General features: G+C 53.5%; 1 protein-coding gene across 1 annotated transcript; it reads right to left on the reverse strand.

Annotated features, from left to right (window-relative positions):
* Positions 1–947: 947 nt before the first annotated feature.
* On the reverse strand, positions 948–17,307 carry LOC128828372 (cAMP-dependent protein kinase catalytic subunit alpha-like). The gene is made up of 9 exons (XM_054013017.1): positions 17,215–17,307; positions 15,673–15,801; positions 15,395–15,493; positions 6,724–6,806; positions 5,546–5,672; positions 5,210–5,305; positions 4,972–5,094; positions 3,242–3,406; positions 948–1,263 (listed from the first exon to the last, which is right to left on the reverse strand). The coding sequence occupies exons 2-9, from the start codon at positions 15,733–15,735 to the stop codon at positions 1,138–1,140; spliced, it is 882 nt and encodes a 293-aa protein (XP_053868992.1). The 5' UTR covers positions 15,736–15,801; positions 17,215–17,307; the 3' UTR covers positions 948–1,137.
* Positions 17,308–20,766: the final 3,459 nt, after the last annotated feature.

The following is a 20,766-nucleotide window of genomic DNA, read 5'->3' on the forward strand; positions in this document are numbered from 1 at the left end:
ATTCAGACAGGACCACTGTGAGCACCTCGTCTGACCTGCGTAACACAGGCCACAGGACTTCCCTGAATTAACTCCTGTTGGAATTGGAGCAGATTGTTTAGAAAAACCTCTCATCTCGATTTAAACAGCGTCAGTGATGAAGAATCCACCACGATGCTTGGTGAATTGTTCCAATGGCTAATTACACCCCGGTTAAAAATCTGCCCTTTTTTCCAGTCGGAATGTTTCCAGTTTCAGCTTCCAGCCACTGGATCTCCTTAGACCTTTGTCTGCTAGCGGGACTAGCTCATTATCACAATTATTCCCCTGGGTACATCGAGACAGGGATCACGGCACCCCTTAACCTTCGCTTTAAGAAGCTCCTTGCGTCTCAGCATAAGGCAAGTTCCCCCCCCCCCTCCATTTAATCATTCTCATGGCAACTCTCTGCCGCTCTCCAATTTTTCACTTTCCTTCTCGAATTGTGGGCACCACCTGGCCATGGCATTCCAGCAGCTATCGCCTCCCCACCAGACACAGAGATAAAATATCCTCTCCACTGCTGCCTGCGATGCCCGTTTATCCATTAACCAGACGCCACCTCCCCATTTAAGCGTGGACACTCGTCCCTTTGAGCTTCCAACTCCAGGCGAGTTCAGGTACCACTAATGGCAGCCGCCGGCCCCCCAGCCACATCCCTGAACTCCTTGGGCCTCCGGGGAAAGGAACAGCTCCCGGCTCATCACAGCAACGACAACTGTCCCCTAGAGCTGAACAGCCCACACGCCAGTCTGATTTTTTTTTTTAAACAAAACTTTATTGGTAATTATTTCAAATATGTTACAAGAAAGCACACTGTTAAAGAGGAAGTGGAGGCTGGGGGAGGGTTGTTTTCTGTTTTCCAGTGAAACAGGTTTTGTCGGAGGACACAGACGTGTTTCCTGGGGCGGGGTGGATGATATCCCCACTCTCTATATGGGACTCTCAAGCTTTTTTGTGGGAAAGTGGAATTTTGGGGGGAGGGCTAGCCACAGGGCTCCCCCCCCCTCCGCTCCTGACAGCGCTCATGTATTTATAAAATATATAATTTATCTATTAAACCAAAATCCAACCCCGCCCCCACCTGTGCCGCACGCCCCCTCCTGGGGGGTGCTGACCCTAGAACTCAGCAAACTCCTTGGCACACTTCTCAGTAACCGAGACCCGGATCTCCTCTTCCTCGTAGTCGTCGAAGTTACTCGTGTCACCGGGGCCTTTGCACTTTGGTATAAAGGGAGCTTCCACCTGCAAAGGAAGGGGAGGGGGAGGTTGGGGACGAGGTGAGGGATCAACATTTGTATACCCCCCCCATTTCTGGGTCTGCTAGGGGCACATGATCAGGCCCCAACTTTGTAACAAGGCAGGCAAGGATCAGCTCCGCCCCCCACTATCCAGCCAGAAATCCTCACACTTTGCAATCAGGGAAGGGGGAGCCCATGACCCCACTTAGGAGCTCAGAATCAGGGCCCCCAGCACCCTCCTTAAGAGCCCAGAATCAGGGCCCCCAGCACTCTTAAGGGATACAGGATTGGGCCCCTTAGCAACCAGGTGAGGGATGCAGAATCAGCGCCACCTCAAGTTCGCTTTTATCTAGCCAGAATCCCCTCCTCTCACTTTGCAATCAGGAAAAAGAAGAACAGGAGTACTTGTGGCACCTTAGAGACTAACAAATATATTAGAGCATAAGCTTTCGTGGACTACAGCCCACTTCTTCGGATGCATATAGAATGGAACATATATTGAGGAGATATATATATACACACATACAGAGAGCATAAACAGGTGGGAGTTGTCTTACCAACTCTGAGAGGCCAATTAATTAAGAGGAAAAAAAAAAAAACTTTTGAAAGTGATAATCAAGATAGCCCAGTACAGACAGTTTGATAAGAAGTGTGAGCATACTTACAAGGGGAGATAGAATCAATGTTTGTAATGGCTCAGCCATTCCCAGTCCTTATTCAAACCGGAGTTGATTGTGTCTAGTTTGCATATCAATTCTAGCTCAGCAGTCTCTCGTTGGAGTCTGTTTTTGAAGTTTTTCTGTTGTAATATAGCCACCCGCAGGTCTGTCACTGAATGACCAGACAGGTTAAAGTGTTCTCCCACTGGTTTTTGAGTATTTTGATTCCTGATGTCAGATTTGTGTCCATTAATTCTTTTGCGTAGAGACTGTCCGGTTTGGCCAATGTACATGGCAGAGGGGCATTGCTGGCACATGATGGCATATAGCACCTGATATCAAATATCAAATCTGACATCAGGAATCAAAATACTCAAAAACCAGTGGGAGAACACTTTAACCTGTCTGGTCATTCAGTGACAGACCTGCGGGTGGCTATATTACAACAGAAAAACTTCAAAAACAGACTCCAATGAGAGACTGCTGAGCTAGAATTGATATGCAAACTAGACACAATCAACTCCGGTTTGAATAAGGACTGGGAATGGCTGAGCCATTACAAACATTGATTCTATCTCCCCTTGTAAGTATGCTCACACTTCTTATCAAACTGTCTGTACTGGGCTATCTTGATTATCACTTCAAAAGTTTTTTTTTTCTCTTAATTAATTGGCCTCTCAGAGTTGGTAAGACAACTCCCACCTGTTTATGCTCTCTGTATGTGTGTATATATATCTCCTCAATATATGTTCCATTCTATATGCATCCGAAGAAGTGGGCTGTAGTCCACGAAAGCTTATGCTCTAATAAATTTGTTAGTCTCTAAGGTGCTACAAGTACTCCTGTTCTTCTTTTTGCGGATACAGACTAACACGGCTGCTACTCTGAAACTTTGCAATCAGGGAAGGGCAGGGGGTCATGAGCCACTTGGATCCCCGTAAGAGCCCCCACTTGTATCATCAGTAGGGTTTTAATCAGGACCTTCAGCACAGCCCTCTCCCACCTGAGCTAGAAGAATAACGCCATTAGCTGGCAGCAGCAATAGTAGGCTGTTATCCTCAGGGGGTGGGGACAGGACCATGCTTTTGACACCATGTTACAAACAGGTGACTGAGGGCTCCCTACTTTAAACCAATGCTGGGTGAGCATATCTCCCCCTAGTGGTGGGACCCAGCCACAACACCCTGCTACAGAGTCCCAGTAACCAATGTGCTTCTAGAGGCCTGGGCACTGATGATCCCAGGTTCAATTCCTGCTGATGAAGGCTGCATGCATGTGGAAGTTATCCAGGCTCTCCTCTGCCCACCGCCCTCACCCTCCTACCTTCCTCTGGTAGATGGCGATCCAGTCGGTGGTAGCAAACCACTTGTGGTTCTTGATGTCGTTGACCCCGTTCTTGAGGTTGCCAAAGCGTTTGGTGAGGTCCACCTGCAGCAGGTTCCGGAGCAGGTCCTTCAGGTCTGAGCTGAAGTGAGACGGGAATCGGACCTGGAGTGGGGAGGAGAGACAGAGGTCTGGCTTTTACCTGCCCTGCCCTCGTGGCTGGATTCATAGATACACCTAATAATGTACAGCCCCTAGCACAGAGGGGTCCTGGGCTATGCCTGGGCACTGAGGCACTACCATAATACACCTAATATGTACATCACCTAGCACAATGGGGTCCTGACCCATGACTGGGGCTTGTAGGCACTATTGTAATACACCTAATAATAAATAACAAGCCCTTTAAAAACACTCCAGGAGAATGAGTGGACAAGAAGTGGGGGCGCTACTGAGGACTGACACAGGAGCTGAAATGGTTAATTAGCAGCCACCCCCCAGCTCTCATTGAGCATTTTTCCTCCACAGATCTCAAAGCAGGGCTGCCACATCACTATCCTCATTTTACATAAGGGGAAACTGAGGCACAGGGAGACGTGACTTGCCCAAGGTCAATCAGCAGGCTGGTAGGAGAACCGGGAACAGAACCCAGGCCCGTTGAGTTCCCCACTAGGTTTAAAGCTGACCGTGTCCGACACGAGTTCTTGGAGATCCTTGGTGAGAAGGCGCTGGGGTGGGCAGAGGAATATTATTGGCTCTTGGTTATTATGGCGATGAGTGCTCTACCAGTGTCTGGAGATGACTGATGTGTTTAAGGAATGTTTAGTCTTGCAACAAAAGAGGGCGACAAAAATGATTAGGGGGCTGGAGCACATGACTTATGAGGAGAGGCTGAGGGAACTGGGATTGTTTAGTCTGCAGAAGAGAAGAATGAGGAGGGATTTGATAGCTGCTTTCAATTACTTGAAAGGGGGTTTCAAAGAGGAGGGATCTAGACTGTTCTCCGTGATACCTGATGACAGAACAAGGAGTAATGGTCTCAAGTTGCAGTGGGGGAGGTTTAGGTTGGCTATTAGGAAAAACTTTTTCACTAGGAGGGTGGTGAAGCACTGGAATGCGTTACCTAGGGAGGTGGTGGAATCTCCTTCCTTAGAGGTTTTTAAGGTCAGGCTTGACAAAGCCCTGGCTGGGATGATTTAGTTGAGAATTGGTCCTGCTTTGAGCAGGGGGTTGGACTAGATGACCTCCTGAGGTCCCTTCCAACCCTGATATTCTATGATTCTATGATTTTATGAATGTAGCAGGATTGTGGAGGGTTTTGCAACTCACAACAGTGTATAAGAAAACCAAAGACACCTGTTTCAGGAGTCCCCATGAGAGTTACAGGGAGCACAGTGATGGTGGGGTGGGGGATGGAGTCCATGTGTTGGGGAAATAGGGATACGTGGCGAGGGAGGGTCCATGTGTGGGGGACACAATGGGGACGATGTCCATGTGTTGGAGAACAGGGGTATGTGGCAAGGGAGGGTCTATGTGTTGGGGTGCAGGGGGAATGGGCTTCATGACAGGGAGGATGCCCATGTGTTGGGGATTGGGGGAGCATGGGAGGGCATGAGCATGTCGTGAGCATCTCTCTGATCAGTCACTGAGACTTGGCACCCCGCTTTAGCTGGCAAAACACCCCCCCCCCCAAAAAATCACACAAGTGTCCTCTCCCCCAGCCCAAATACCTTGCCCGAGACGATCTTCTCATAGATCTGAATGGGCTGGTCTGCGAAGAATGGGGGGTAACCAGCTGCCATCTCGTAGATGAGGACGCCGAGGGCCCACCAGTCCACAGCCTTGTTATAACCCTGCCCGTGGAAAGCAGGCCAGGGTCACACATCGAACATTTGGGGATGGTGGGAACCACCTGGTGGCCAGGGATCAGCTAGAGATCAGGAAGCAGACAGGCTCTCCCCAGCTCACCTTGCTGAGGATGATCTCGGGGGCCAGGTATTCCGGGGTCCCACACAGAGTCCAGGTTCGGCCTTTCACCCGCTTGGCAAAACCAAAATCCGTCACCTGGAGCCAAAACACACAGAGGGGAGAAGCTGGATCAGCCTGGAGGCTGTAACAGCAGAAGGGGAAGGGGAGGGAGCAGATGATTGATATATTCTGGCCGTTTTACATTTCTGGGGGTGTCTTGGCTTTGGGAAGGGGATGGCAGCAGAGAGAGACTTGGGCAGGGAGGAGATCACTGCAGGGAGCCAGGAGCCAGCCCTGGCTTGGGAAGGGAATGGGGTGGAGGGGGGGCAGCCTCACCTCGATGTAGCCCTGCTGGTCTATCAGGAGATTCTCTGGCTTCAGGTCTCGGTAGATGAGATCCAGCGCGTGCAGATATTCAAAGGTCAGGACGATCTGAGCAGCATAGAACCGGGCGTGAGGTTCACTGCAATGAGGTGGGAGGAGAACGTGGGCATCCCGGGCCAGATCCGCTCCCTCTCAGCCAGGCCAGTACCCTCGGCCCCCTGCCACCCCCACCATCACTTTCCTTATACATCCCTGACTCCATCAACCCTGGCAACCCCAGGCAAGATGCCCTAACTCTTCTAGGCCTCGTGGCCCCATCCAGTGGCATAGCCAGGTGGAGGGAACAGGGGGAGCAATAAAAAAAAAAGACAGTGGTGCTTCTACTCACCCGGTGGCTCTCCAGGTCTTTGGCGGCAGGCCCTTCACTCGCTCCGGCTGTTTTCAACGGCACTGAAGGTGCAGCGGGTGGCGCCTTTTTTTTTGTTATCACTCCCCCGGGTGAGTACAAAGGCGCCAGGAAATTGACAAGGCACCACTTGTGCTCAGTGCGGGAGCAGCCGCTGCCCCCACTCCACCACTAGCTACGCTACTGGCCCCATCTGCCCTAGCCAGACCACTAGCCCTAGCACATACATCCCTCCCATCATTGCTAGACCCCTGACTCCATCCAGCCTGGCAACCCAGGGCAAGCCCCTACCAGACCAGCATCTTCCCCCAGCCCCAACACACACACCCATGGACTCCCAGCTCCATCCAGCCTGGCTCCATCTAGCCCTGGCATCCCTGGCCACTGACTGTGGCTAGTGCTGGACCTCAGCAGCCCTCCCCATGGGGAATCCCTTCCTGACCAGCCCAGTTGGGGAACAGGTCATGCCCTCCAGCATGAGGATCAAAGCCAGCATCGCTGCAGATGCTGCTAGTGGATAAAAGGTCTAGTTCTCTACTGAACTAAATCCCAAATTTACAGCTGTGGAAACTGAGGCACAGAGTGATTCTCCCCCCTTCCCACAAGGAGTGAATGGCAGAGGCAGGAATAGAACAGAGGAGTCCCGACTCCCAGTCCCTCTGCTCTAAGTGCTAGATCCCACTGTCCTCCCTGAGCCAGGGATACAACCCAGGCGTCTAACCGCCACCCAGCTCTAACCAGTAGCGACATTGTCCCCAACATCAGCTCCCATGGCAATGCTCACCTGAACCTCCCAATCCGCCGTAGGTGGGAGAACATCTCCCCGCCCGGGATGTATTCCATTACCATGTACAGATTGGAGTTATCCTAGAAGGAAATGCAGCAGCAATGGAGTGCAAGGGGGCCCCCCGTCAGCGCCTGTGACACCAGGATGAAACTGCTCCCCACACCCCTGCTCCATTATTAGCCCCATCCCTTTCAGGGCGCTAACCCCACACGTCTCCAAGGAACCTGATGGACTGGCTGGGCTTCCACATAGCACCCAATGCAGTGCACCCACTGTCTGGTCCCAGGCACACACCTGCAGTGGGAGTTGCTCCCGCGGCTGGGGAACAGACTCACCAATGACAGGACGTGAGCTTTATTTGCTTGGAGTATTTAGTGTTAGAGCCCTAGAAAATTCAACCGCTCCCCACACCTCTGGTCTAGGGACAGGGACGGGCAGGCCCAAGAGGGATTTCCCAGCTGTGACGTCTACGATCAAAGGGGAAACCCAACCTGCCACCAGGTCGGACACCCCAAAGGAGCAGAAGAAGGAAGTGAAACTTCTCAAAAGCAAAGTGTAAAATTGACCAGGCTGGCTTCATCCTCCCTCATGGCTGCAAAGTCAAAGAGCAGCCTCCGAAGTAACTCCGCTGAGCCCAACAAAGCCATTCCGCTAGTGAGACCCTACCCGGCTCAGTGATGAGAACATGAGCACGAAGCACCCGCGCACGTGCCAGCGGAGACCACTGCCCCTGCCCTGGAGCCCAGGGTCAACTTCCAGCTAGCCCTGGAGAGAGGGTCCAGGCGGGACATGGGCTGAGCATCCCATGCTATACGTTCGGAGGCCTTTTTCTGCAGCCAGATTAGGAGAGCAGGAGCCAAGAAGCAGAAAGTCACATCCTCACATTCCATCTAAATTATATCAGAACAATCTAATACCAGGCTGGTAAGAAGGCGCCTGTCTTAATAGTGCCCAGCATCACCAGACAAAGAAACAGATCTTAGGATGCTCAAAGGAATCACTTAGGAGCAGTGTGGATGTGATTGTTTTCCCTTGCTGGTCCCCACTTCTCTATTGTTTATCTGTCTGCTTCTTTGATTGTTTCTGTTACATAACTAATTTTGCCAATTGTACATCAGCGAAGGTGGTGGTGTACAACTGGGTAAAGAATTGTTTCACACTACGTTATGATTGGTCAGAGAATTATTTTGTAATACTTAGTAAAATGATTGGTTAAAGTAGAGCTAAGCAGGACTCAAGTTTCACTATATAAACTGGGGTTCAAAAGGAAGTTCTGTGGAACCAACTCCAAGACACAGCCCAGCATCAGCGCTGCCAGACCTCAACACCCTGCCAATGACACCATGCAGAAGCTGGAGTCCCAGGAGGAGTTGATGGAGACAGCACCAAATCTGGGCCCCGAGAGGATACAGGATGGCATAAGGGGGATTATAAGGGAAAATAGGAATGGACAGGGGTTGCAACTAGAGGGAACAGGGGATAGATTAGTAGATCGCACTGTCACCAGGAAAGGCAGGTTTACGTGATTGGGGACTCCTTACTGAGGAGGTTAGACAGGCCTGTGACCAGGGCAGACCCAGAGAACAGAAGGGTGTGCTGTCTGCCAGGCGCTAAGATACGGGATGTGGACCTGCAGCTGAAAAGGATCCTAAAAGGAGCAGGTAAGAACCCCTTGATCATCCTTCACGTAGGAACGAATGACACGGCTAGGTTCTCGCTGGAGAGAATCAAGGGAGATTATGCCAGGCTGGGGAAGACGCTTAAGGAAATCGAGGCTCAGATCATCTTCAGTGGGATTCTGTCTGTTCCTAGAGAAGGGCAGCAAAGGGGTGACAGGATTGTGATGATAAATAGTTGGCTAAGGGAGTGGTGCTATAAAGAGGGCTTTGGGATGTATGGCCACTGGGAGGCTTTCGGGGACAGAAAACTGTTCTCACGGGACGGACTTCACCTAAGTAGGGAAGGAAATAGACTTCTGGGAGGGAGGCTGGCTCATCTCATCAAAAGAGCTTTAAACTAGGAATTTGGGGGAGACGGTTGGGAGATGTCCAGTTAATCTCCACACCAGATTATAACATTGAGAGGGAGGACAATGAGATAAGAACAGATATAGCCGGGGAGAAGAGATTGGACATAAGGAGGAGGGGGGGATGGATACTAGACTAATAGGTCATACTAGCAGTACGGTGTCCATACCAAATGGGATAACAAATGTGAGAGAGGCCAAACAGCATAAATTAAGATGTTTATACACCAATGTGAGAAGCCTAGGTAACAAAATGGAGGAATTGGAGCTCCTGGTCCGAGAAATGAAACCGGATATCGTAGGAATAACTGAAACGTGGTGGAACGGTAGGCATGACTGGAGTACAGATATGGAAGGGTATGTGCTGTTTAGGAAAGACCGAAACAAAGGTAAAGGTGGGGGAGTAGCATTGTATGTCAATAATGAGGTAAACTGTAAATAAATAATAAGTGATGGAATGGATAAGACGGAGTCTGTCTGGGCAATACTCACATTGGGTAAAAGAACTACTAGAGCCTCCCCTGGGATAGTGCTTGGGGTGTGCTATAGACCGCCGGGATCTAGCCTGGATATGGACAGAGAACTCTTTAATGTTTTTAGGGAAGTAAATACTAATAGGAACTGTGTAATCATGGGAGACTTTAACTTCCCGGATATAGATTGGGGAACAAATGCTAGTAACAATAATAGGGCTCAGATTTTCCTAGACGTGATAGCTGATGAATTCCTTCATCAAGTAGTTGCTGAACCGACGAGGGGGGATGCCATTTTAGATTTGGTTTTGGTGAGTAGTGAGGACCTCGTTGAGGAAATGGTTGTAGGGGACAACCTTGGCTCGAGTGATCATGAGCTAATTCGGTTTAAACTAAATGGAAAGATTAACAGAATTAAATCGGAGACTAAGGTTTATAATTTCAAAAGGGCTAACTTTAATAAATTAAGGGGACTAGTTAGGGAAGTGGATTGGACTAACATATTTAGGGATCTAAAGGCGGAAGGTGCCTGGGATTATTTCAAGATGAAGTTGCAGGAGCTGTCGGAGGCCTGTATCCCGAGAACGGGAAAACGGTTCGTAGGCAGGAGATTTAGACCGAGCTGGATGAGCGAGCGTCTCAGAGGGGTGATTAAGAAAAAACAGAAAGCATACAGGGAGTGGAAGATGGAAGGGATCAGCAAAGAAACCTACCTTATTGAGGTCAGAGCATGTAGAGATGGAGTGAGAAAAGCCAAAAGCCGTGTAGAGTTGTACCTTGCAAGGGGAATTAAAACCAATAGTAAGAGCTTTTATAGCCATATAAATAGGAAGAAAACAAAGAAAGAAGAAGTGGGACCACTTAAGACTGTAGATGGAGTGGAGATTAAGGATAATCTAGGCATGGCACAATATCTAAATGAATATTTTGCATCGGTATTTAATGAGGCTAATGAAGGGCTGAGGAATAGTGGAAGCGAGACGGATGGGAATAAAGGAGGGGGAGTTGACATTACCGTATCCAAGGTAGAAGCCAAACTCGAACAGCTTAACGGGACTAAATTGGGCGGACCAGATGATCTTCATCCAAGAATATTAAAGGAACTGGCGCGAGAAATTGCAAGCCCGTTAGCGATAATTTTTAATGAATCTATAAACTCGGGGGTGGTACCGTTTGACTGGAGAATAGCTAATGTGGTTCCTATTTTCAAGAAGGGGAAAAAAAGTGACCTGGGTAACTACAGGCCTGTTAGTTTAACATCTGTAATATACAAGGTCTTGAAAAAATTTTGAAGGAGAAAGTAGTTAAGGACCCTGAGGTCAATGCCAATTGGGACAAATTACAACACGGTTTTACGAAAGGTAGATCGTGCCAAACCAACCTGATCTCCTTCTTTGAGAAAGTAACAAATTTTTTAGATAAAGGAAATGCGGTGGATCTAATATACCTCGATTTCAGTAAAGCGTTTGATAAGGTACCGCATGAGGAATTATTGGTTACATTGGAAAAGATGGGGATCGATATGAAAATCCAAAGGTGGATAAAGAACTGGTTAAAGGGGAGACTGCAGTGGGTCGTACTGAAAGGTGAACTATCAGGTTGGAGGGAGGTTACCAGTGGAGTTCCTCAAGGTTCGGTTTTGGGTCCGATTTTATTTAATCTATTTATTACTGACCTCGGAACCAAATGTAGGAGTGGGCTGATAAAGTTTGCGGATGACACAAAGTTGGGAGGTATTACCAATTCGGAGAAGGATCGGGATATCCTTCAGGGAGATTTGGATGACCTTGTAAACTGGAGTAATAGTAATAGGATGAAATTTAATAGTGAGAAGTGTAAGGTTATGCATTTAGGGATGACTAACAAGAATTTTAGTTATAAGCTGGGGACGCATCAGTTGGAAGTAACAGAAGAGGAGAAGGTCCTCGGAGTCCTGGTTGATCGCAGGATGACTATGAGTCAGCAATGTGACGTGGCCGTGAAAAAAGCTAATGCGGTCTTGGGATGCATTAGGCGAGGTATTTCTAGTAGGGATAAGGAGGTGCTAGTTCCGTTATACAAGGCACTGATGAGACCTCATTTGGAGTACTGTGTGCAGTTCTGGTCTCCCATGTTTAAAAAAGGATGAAATCAAACTGGAAGGGCCACTAGGATGATCCGAGGAATGGAAAATCTGTCGTATGAAAGGAGACTCGAGGAGCTCGGTTTGTTTACCTTAACCAAAAGAAGGCTGAGGGGGGGATATGATTGCTCTCTTTAAATATATCAGAGGGATAAATACCAGGGAGGGAGAGGAATTATTTCAGCTCAGTACTAATGTGGACACGAGAACAAATGGATATAAACTGGCCGTCGGGAAGGTTAGGCTTGAAATTAGACGAAGGTTTCTAACCATCAGAGGGGTGAAGTTTTGGAACAACCTTCCAAGGGAAACAGTAGGGGTGAAAGACCTTTCTGGCTTTAAGATTAAGCTTGATAAGTTTATGGAGGGGATGGTTTGATGGGATAAAGTGATTTTAGTCAATAGGTCAATAACGTACCATCGCTGGTAATTAGTAATAATGGTCAATGATGGGATATTAAAAGTTACTACAGAGAACTTTTTCCAGAGGGTCTGGCTAGAGAATCTTGCCCGCATGCCCGGGGTTCAGCTGATCGCCATATTTGGGGTCGGGAAGGAATTTTCCTCCAGGGTAGATTGGCAGAGGCCCTGGAGGTTTTTCACCTTCCTCCACAGCATGGGGCAGGGGTCGCTTGCTGGAGGATTCTCAGCGATTTGAAGTCTTTAAATCATGATTTGGGGACTTCAACAGCTGAGTCAAGGGAGAGAATTATTCCAGGAGTGGGTGGGTCAGCTTTTGTGGCCCACATCATGCGGGAGGTCAGACTAGATGATCATAATGGTCCCTTCTGACCTTAGAGTCTATGAGTCTATGATCCTGACTGGCCAGCAGGGAAAGTTCATCTGCCTTATTGGGAGTGATGGGCATTGTATGAGTAGCGTGTGTATTCTGTTCTGGTAACTGTGACGAAGTGGAGGGGTTTCTTGTTTTTTTCAATGGTTTGCACGCAGAGGGGGTGGGACACAGTTTCCCTGGGTGTTACTGGTTTAACAAGGTGATGGGAGAGGGAGTTTGTTGTTACAGAGGATCGGGGACGGAACTTGGGATGCCCAGCTGGGAAGCAGGAGGGCTCTGGGCTGGAGAGGGAGAACAGGCAGAGTCCACCTGGATGCAGGCGAGACTTGGATGTGTTGTGCTGAGGGAGGGCAGGCCTGAGGGCCCTGAGAGTTTCCTGTGCTGTGTTCAGATGCTCAATAAAGCCTCCTGTTTTACGCTGGCTGAGAGTGGCTCCGGTCTAGAGAACAGGGTTGCATTATTCCCTCTGGGAGTGGAGGCCCTGGGGGTCCAGAGCAAGTGGACTCTCTGAGGGGGCCCACGGCGAGAAACAGGTGTGCTAAAGCTCAGAAAGGTGTGGTTCCAGGAGGTGGAGGGGCTTAACCCCCAAGAGAAAGAGGACCCCTGAGAAGGGCTGTCACACTGAAGGAGGTTCCCCCCCAGGGACTGCACGGGACCAAGAGTGGACACGACCTGTGAGTCTGTGACAGTAACTGTTAATAAACAGAGGTTAAGGATATTTCTGTGTGAGGCTCTTTCACTGGGAAAAGACCCTGCAAACCCGCAGAGTGTGAGGTGACGCCCTGAGCCCACGAACGGTGAGGCTAAGTACCTAAATTAAGAGGGTTACGCCTTGAGTCCCAGGAGCAGGGTAAAGGTGGGTGCCCTAGAGCGTAAGGGGAATGAAGCCTGAACCCTGCTGTCTCTAACGGGATGAAGGGAGCTCAGCCTTGGCAGCTCAGCCCATCCTTGGTCTCCCTGCTCAGGCAGTTCTGGTCTGCATGACATGGGCCTTCCTGACCCTCTGCCAACTAAACAGCCCCCAACACCCTAGTGGTATCTTGATGGTGCCCAGTCAGCACGTACCAGGCCAGCTTCCTAGCTCAGCAGGGTAAATCCAGACCAGTCGCATTGATTTCAACAAAGTTCTCCCACATTTACACCTGCGGATTCAGCTGCGAGGGATTTATTTTACGCTGTCATAGGAGAATCGATTGGCTCAGCGAGACAGCCTGTGTAGCAGAAGCCGCTGGCCCCACTGCTACTGTGTCACCCGAGAGCTACCCAGCCCAGCCCCAGGCAGCCGGCACGGAGCAGGGGTGACATTTCCATTGTAGCAGCTTCTACAGAAAAGGGGCCAGAAATCAAAGGTATTTAACCCTAGAACGATGAGGGGCCTCAAGAAAACGACTCTGCCAGCACTGCCTGCTGCTAACACGCCCATCACCCTAGCCTCCAGGCTCCCGCAGGGGCTGCAATTTATCCTGCAGCCTCCTCTGAGCTGACGACTCTTCGTCGCTACAACCCATTACCTCAGGCTGACAGACAGGAGACAGGTCTCCCTTCAGAGCCAGTCCCTCTTTAATCAGGCCGGCCACAGGGGGTGCTGTGGAGCTCAAAGGCACAACTTTGCTCTCCCCCCTACACACAGGGTGTAGCTCACAGGCCTCAAAATCCAGGTTTAGAGAAGAGGGTCCAAGCCCCAACGCTGGGGCCTGAATTTTAGCTTTCATAGAAACTCCCATCAGGAGGAAATGATCCCACGAGATGGTTTCAAAGTCTCCACAAAGCCAAATGTGCATGAAGTTAGGACTTCCTCTGAGACTCCCCAGCAAGCCAGACCTGATGCCCTAGGGCAGCACAAGGGAGCTGGAAACTGAAATTGACTAGGAACGAAAGCAAAACTGGGGGGGAGTTAGGGTGACCAGACGTCCCGATTTTATCGGGACTGTCCCGATATTTCCTTGTTTGTCCCGCGTCCCGACCGACGTGCGGTCGGGACACTGGACAAACAAAGAAATGCCCCGGAGCCTGGAGCCCGGAAGTGCTCGCACCCCCACCCCCCCGCCACGACTCCGCCCCCTCCTCCCCCGATTGGCTCCCTCCCCGAATCCCCGCCTCTTCCCGGGCTCACCATTCCCCCTCCCTCCACAAGCGCTGGAGGGAGGCCCAGGAGACGCAGGGGAAGCGCGGGGCCGGGGTGAGTAACAGTCCGGCCTGGCCCTGAGCAGGCAGGACTCAGTTGGGTAGTAGGGAGAGGAGGGGGGCGACCCGCGGGGCCAGGCGGCGGCTGTTGTTGTCCCCCCGGGCAGCGGGACTCGGGAGCAGCCGCTGCTGCAGCTCCCACTGCCGCGGGGAAGGAAGCGGCCATGGCGCTCCGCGGCTGCGGCGCCTCCGAACCCCCCGAGCCGGGGCCTTCTGCGGGGACCCAGCAGCGCGCACGCTGGGCCCAGCCCCTGGCCAGCGTCTGGGCTGCTGCCCAGCTGGTGCTATCCCGCGGCAGCCCCGGGGCGGAGGCATCGGCCGCCCAGCCCCGTTCGTTCCCCTGCGGGACGGGGGGGGGCTGGGGCCTGCTGCCCCCACTCCGGGGCCGCCGCGGGATAGCACCAGCTGGGCAGCAGCCCAGACGCGGCTGGCCAGGGGCTGGGCCCAGCGTACGCGCTGCTGGGTCCCTGCAGCAGGCCCCGGCTCGGGGGGTTCGGGGGCGCTTCCTCCCCCCGCGGCAGTGGGAGCTGCAGCAGCGGCTGCTCCCGAGTCCCGCTGGCCGGGGGTGAGAACAGCCCCTCCTCGCCCTACCACCCAACTGAGTCCTGCCTGCAAGGGACCAGGCCGGACTGTCACTCACCCCGGCCCCACGCTTCCCCTGAGTCTCCCGGGCCTCCCTCCAGCGCTTGCGGAGGAAGGTTTTTTTTTTTTGGCCCCGCCCCCGCCACGCCCCTCCCCGCGTCACCCCTCCCTCCCCCCGCGTCCCGATATTTGTCTTGGGTGATCTGGTCACCCTAGGGGGAGTATCACTGTTCAAAACCTGGAGTCCAAAGCAGAACAGAAAAGACTGAAAAAGGGGAATGATACAAACTGATTTTTCTTAGCTCCAAACCTGATCCCAGAAGTCACGCCAGGAACATTTGTTCTCAAGATACAAGAGACACAGACTGTGCCCTTTCACCCCTTCAGCACAGCTTTGGTTTTAAATAGGAAACGAATCAAGGGGATTGTGGGAGTCTGGGGGGAGATACAGACCAGGGTCGGGCTGGCAAGCCAAGGACACCTACTTTGAAAGAATACTCCAGTTTGATGAGTAATGGAAAGTTGATGGCCTGGAGTATCCGTTTTTCATTGAGGGTGTGCTCAATTTGTTTGAGCTTCACTACCTGGGAGAGAAAAGGAAATAGCAACATCAGGTCAACCTCTGCTGGTGCAGCACCCCCTGCGCCTCCCACGCACTCCCCTCTCCTGCATCCCCACACAGGATTCAACTCCAAATCCCTCCCCCGCACTGGGAATTCCACGGTCCCAGGCCAGATCTCCGTGGCAGCCCCCAGCGTCTCACCTTCTGTTTATCCAGGATCTTCATGGCATAGTGATTCCCGGTCTCTTTGTCTTTCACCAGCATCACCCTCCCAAATGAGCCTGTGCCCAGGGTCTTGATTCGATCAAACTGATCCAAGCTGGCCGTGTTCTGGAGGGGGGAAAACAAACCTGATGGGGCGCCAGACTGGTCCTGGGGGCATCAGGAAGAAACCTGCCCGGGACCATGGGATTTGCATTGCAAGACTGGAGTCTTGACCACGAGGGGGTCAGAGCTTCGGTTTTTAAACTCACCAGAAAGGCAGCCTCTCCAGGTTCAGCACTGACTGTGATGGGAGAGTGCCCCCTACAGAGCCCCACTCCCTGCAGCACAGCACTTCCTAGCACCGCACTGGGGTTGTTCTTGAGAACATTGATATGAAGAATTGGCCCTGTCAACACTGGTTCTCCACTTGTGAGGTACTCCCTTCTCTTCATGTGACATTATATAATGCCTGCATCTGTAACTTTCACTCCATATATCTGAAGAAGTGAGGTTTTTTTATCCACGAAAGCTTATGCCCAAATAAATCTGTTAGTCTTTAAGGTGCCACCAGACTCCTTGTTGTTTTCGTGGATATAGACTAACACGGCTACCCCCTGACAATTGATATGAAGAAGTATATGTCACATTTCACCACCAGAGGGCGCCAAAGGTAACCACTACATTTTGAATGAGACACAGACAAGGGATTCCCTGCTCCTTGGGCAGAACCAAAATCCAGTACCAGATAGGCGACCCGCCCAGCTCAATTCAGTGGGGGCTGGTGACTTAGAGGCAGGGGAGGGGCTGGGAGTTAGGACTCCTGGGTTCTAGCCCTCTGTCTGTGAGGAGAGGGAGTGAAATGTAGTGGTCCGACGGCAGGAGACTAGGAGTCAAAAGATTGCTTCCTAGTTCCGCCACCAACTTCCTATACCCTTGACCAAGTCCCTTTCCCCTCTAGGCCTCAGTTTCCCCATCTGTGCGATAGCATTAATGACACAGGGTGTGCGGGAGGACTAGTAAAGTGACAGTGCTGCAGAGGGACCAGCAGGTCTTCCTCAGGAATTATCGAGAACCACCCCAAGCGGGATTTCCAGTGGGGACAGACAGCAAATGGAGGCCCTTTGAACAGGGTCCCTGTTAGCACAACCCCCCTGGGAGCCAATCTGGGGCTGCACTGGACGACCACGCTAGAGCCTTGGGAGGAGAATGGGGGAGGGGGAGACAGGCTGGATCAGGAAGAGACCCACATGGTTAGTGTTCCCCTCCCCCAGCAGACAGGAGTTGAACCTCCATTATTCTTGGCCCTCCAATTACCAGAGGGCAGATTGGGGATTGGGGCGGGGGGGGGGAAGAAGAGCACTGAGTCCCGCCGCCCAGGAGCAAAAATAACCCCAGACCTTCACTGGGGGCTGTTTGGCAAGGTGGCTCAGTGATGGGGAAAGAGATCCGGGGGTGATTGCAGAGTAATCAGCCTAGGGCTGCAGAGGCCTTGATTGAGGGGGTGAGGGGTGATCTGGGACCGGGTTGGGGGCACAGTACCTGGGAGGGGTTCTCCCATTTCTTGAGGAAGTCTTCTTTGGCTTTGGCTAGGAACTCCTTCACTGTAAGGGAAACAGAAAGGGAGCAGCGTGAGGAGTCAGGAGGGGTGGGGCACCCAGCCTAGTGGACAGAACTCCCCTTTCAGCCCCCCACAGCCCCTGCTCAGCGAAGAGGCATGCAGTCACAAAATGGGGCGGGGATTTTGAGTGTATCAGCAGGATGGTGGTGCCTGATTGGCCACAAAGGGCGGCTCAGCTGGGGATTGGCTAGAGAGGTCCACACAGCGGCGCTCCTGCAACACCCCCACCCCCAGGTCTGCCCCTGAACACACTGAACAGCCCAGTCAGGGAGGGCTAATGCAGCTCCCAGCGCCTAACAAAGGGGTGCACTTGTGCCTCAAACTCCCCGCCCCCGCTGAACCTGGCAGTCGGGGGTGCCTGTTCCACGCCCCGCAACACACAACTTGCACCCCACAAGGAGACACCCGTACAACCCTCCAGTCAAATGACGTTAAGAGGCGTGGATCATGTTGCCCTAATGGGAGAATACGGGATCTACTACTGCTGCCAGCAAAAGGGATGAAGGGAGAGGAGATTTGCCCTTAGCTCAAAGGGCAGAGGTGGAGTCTTCTCTCAACCATGCAAGCAGCACGCACCAATGACACCAACAGCCCACAAGGGGGTACTCCCCACACACACACACACACACACAGCTGCAGAAAGCAGCCGTGAAAGTCACAAATTCTAGTTGGGCTTTGTTCACAAAGGTGTTAAAACAACCAGCTGCAGCCTCCACAGCAGCACCTGGGGAACAGCAAGTGCCCCGTTCTCTGGCATCCAACCAGGTGATCCTTCCTTCGCCAGCCGGGCTCCCCGTCCTTGCTGCCAGATCCCAGAACCATGGGAGGAGGGATGGGGATTGGAGAAATCTGCAGCATCTGGAGGGATATTTGGTACCGAGAGCCCCTTGTATCTTCGCTGCCTCCTGCTGCTCCCGACAGGGACAAGTCCCACAGCTCTTAATAGTGCAAGAGATGCCCACGGGATTTGAATGGCTGCAGCAGCGATGCCAAGCACAAAGCAGCAGCAGGGGGTGGCTTTGAACCCAGAGCTCACCCCGACCCCCACCATCACAGGCAAGTCTCCCCCACACCGGAGGTGTATAAAGTTAATGTCCTCCCCCAGGGATCACTGGTGCTCAGACGCCAGGGAGGGGACAAGCTAAAAGCCTAGATCCAGATCTGGGTGCTGCAGTTCTTGGGGTCATTGATGCACAACCCAGGAGTAAAATCCCTGCCGCCCCACTCTCACCACTACAACCCACTCCCTTTCCAGAGTTGGGGAGAGAACCCCAGGGCCCTAGCTCCCAGCCCCCCACTAAATAGCAACACTTCTGTGGAAACCCGGCACCACGGTGCTCCAGTCCTGTCCCTGCCTTAAAGGAAGGGCTGAGAAATAGGCCAGGCGAGGGCCTGAAATGCACCAGCGAAGCAGGACAACATGCTACAGACGTGACTGATTCACTGCTGGCAGGGCCGGCTCTAACTTTTTTGCTGCCCCAAGCAGCAAAAAAAAGTGCCGCCCCGCCCCCCCAGAGCCCCTGCCAAGCGCCGCGCCACGCCACCCCCCCAGCGCCGCCCCCCCGCCGAGCGCCGCGCCGCCAGAGCCCGCCCCCCTCCCCAGCCGATCACCGCCAGAACATCCCCCCCCAGCGCCACCCACCCGCCGAGCACCGCGCCGCCGGAACCCCGTCCCGAGCGTCGCGCTGCCCAGGGCCGGCTCTGGCTTTTTTGCCGCCCCAGGCAAAAAAGCCGCCGGCCGCCCCCCCAGCCGCCGCCCCCCCCAAGCCCCCGCCGAGCGCCGCGCCACCCCCCCAGCGCCGCCCCTTCACCGAGCGCCGCGCTGCCAGAGCCTGCCCCCCTCCCCAGCCAATCGCCGCCAGAACATCCCCCCCCAGCGCCACCCCACCGCCGAGCACCGCGCCGCCGGAACCCCGTCCCGAGCGTCACGCCGCCCAGGGCCGGCTCTGGCTTTTTTGCCGCCCCAGGCAAAAAAGCCGCTGGCCGCCCCCCCAGCCACCGCCCCCCCCCCGAGTCCCCGCCAAGCGCCGCGCCACCCCCCCAGCGCCGCCCCCCCGCCGAGCGCCGCGCCGCCAGAGCCCGCCCCCCTCCCCAGCCGATCGCCGCCAGAACATCCCCCCCAGCGCCACCCCCCGCTGAGCACCGCGCCGCTGGAACCCCGTCCCGAGGTCTGCGGGGGGGGGGAGGGGGGAGTGCGGCCGGAGCCTCGGGGGGAGGGCGGCGAGCTCCGGCGGGGGCTCCGCTCTCCCCACGGCGGCTGGGGGGGAGGGCGGCGGGAGCCCTGGGAGGAGGGCGGTGAGCTCCGGCGGGGGCTCCGCTCTCCCCCCGGCGGCCAGAGCGCAGGGGGTAGGGCGGCGAGAGGGAGGCAAGCCCCAGCCAGGGCTCGCCGCTCTCCCCCCGGCGACCGGGGGGAGGGCGCCGGGGGCGAGGGCTGCCAGAGCGCCGGGGGGAGGGCGGCGAGCCCGGCCGTGGCCCCGCTCTCCCCAGGGGCCGGAGCGCCGCGCCACCCCCCTCCAGGTGCCGCCCCAAGCACAAGCTTGGTGGGCTGGTGCCTGGAGCCGGCCCTGACTGCTGGATTATGGTGATTCCCCTGATCCCATAGGATAGGGCAGGGCAGCCCTGAAAGGGTTCTGGGGTTCAGCTATTTGCTGGCCAACTACCCCCGCCCACACCCCCTTCACCCTCTCGTCCCCACACCCCATCACCCGTGGAGCCCCACAGAGAGGGGCTGAATTCACATCTGCTTCCCCCAGCCGCACGCAGGAGCCGCGGCTCAGTCTGTCTGACCGACTTTCACTTTGTCTCCTACTCTCTCCGGATTATTTATAGAAACAGGCTTGGCTCACCAGCCACTGTCTCCCGCCATCAAGCCCAGCCCCAGGTGGGTGGGAGGGAGGGGGATCCTTGCATGGACACAGGACAGATAAGACGATTTCCTGCACTATCCTGGCCATACCTTACAGAACTAAGTTTAAGTTGCTTAGGAGTTCATTGCATTGCAAAGGCAGGCGGTTATGTATTATTGTGGGACTGTATGTGACGTCTACAACGGAAACCCAGGGAAGCGTTATGGGCTTTGAGGGACCATCTGAAATTTTTGGGCCTTTTAAAGTTAAGTATGTTTCCCAGGAAATCTCTAGGGGGAGGGATATGCAAATATAACACCTCTGTTTATGCAAAACCTCAGCCGCTGGAAGCTGCTCCCTCAGGAGAAACCCACTGCCTGTGAGTTACCTGACTGGAAGCAGGGTGATCTCTGGAAAGCTTATTAGCAGGTGTATTGGTTCTCTGCTGGGTTTTAAGAGGGTTTCCCTGCAATGCTTATACCTTAAGAATCCATATGCTTGCTAACAGCTGTCTGGTACCTTATACCCGTGGGAGACTGGGCTGTTTGTAGCCTCAGAGGAAGGAGGGCAAAGCAGGCCGGCTAAGGGGGTCTGACTTGCTGGGGAACTCACAGTGTAGGCAGGAAA

This window comes from Malaclemys terrapin, chromosome 23, assembly GCF_027887155.1.
Source record: "Malaclemys terrapin pileata isolate rMalTer1 chromosome 23, rMalTer1.hap1, whole genome shotgun sequence".
In the NCBI taxonomy this organism is placed as follows: Eukaryota; Metazoa; Chordata; order Testudines; family Emydidae; genus Malaclemys; species Malaclemys terrapin.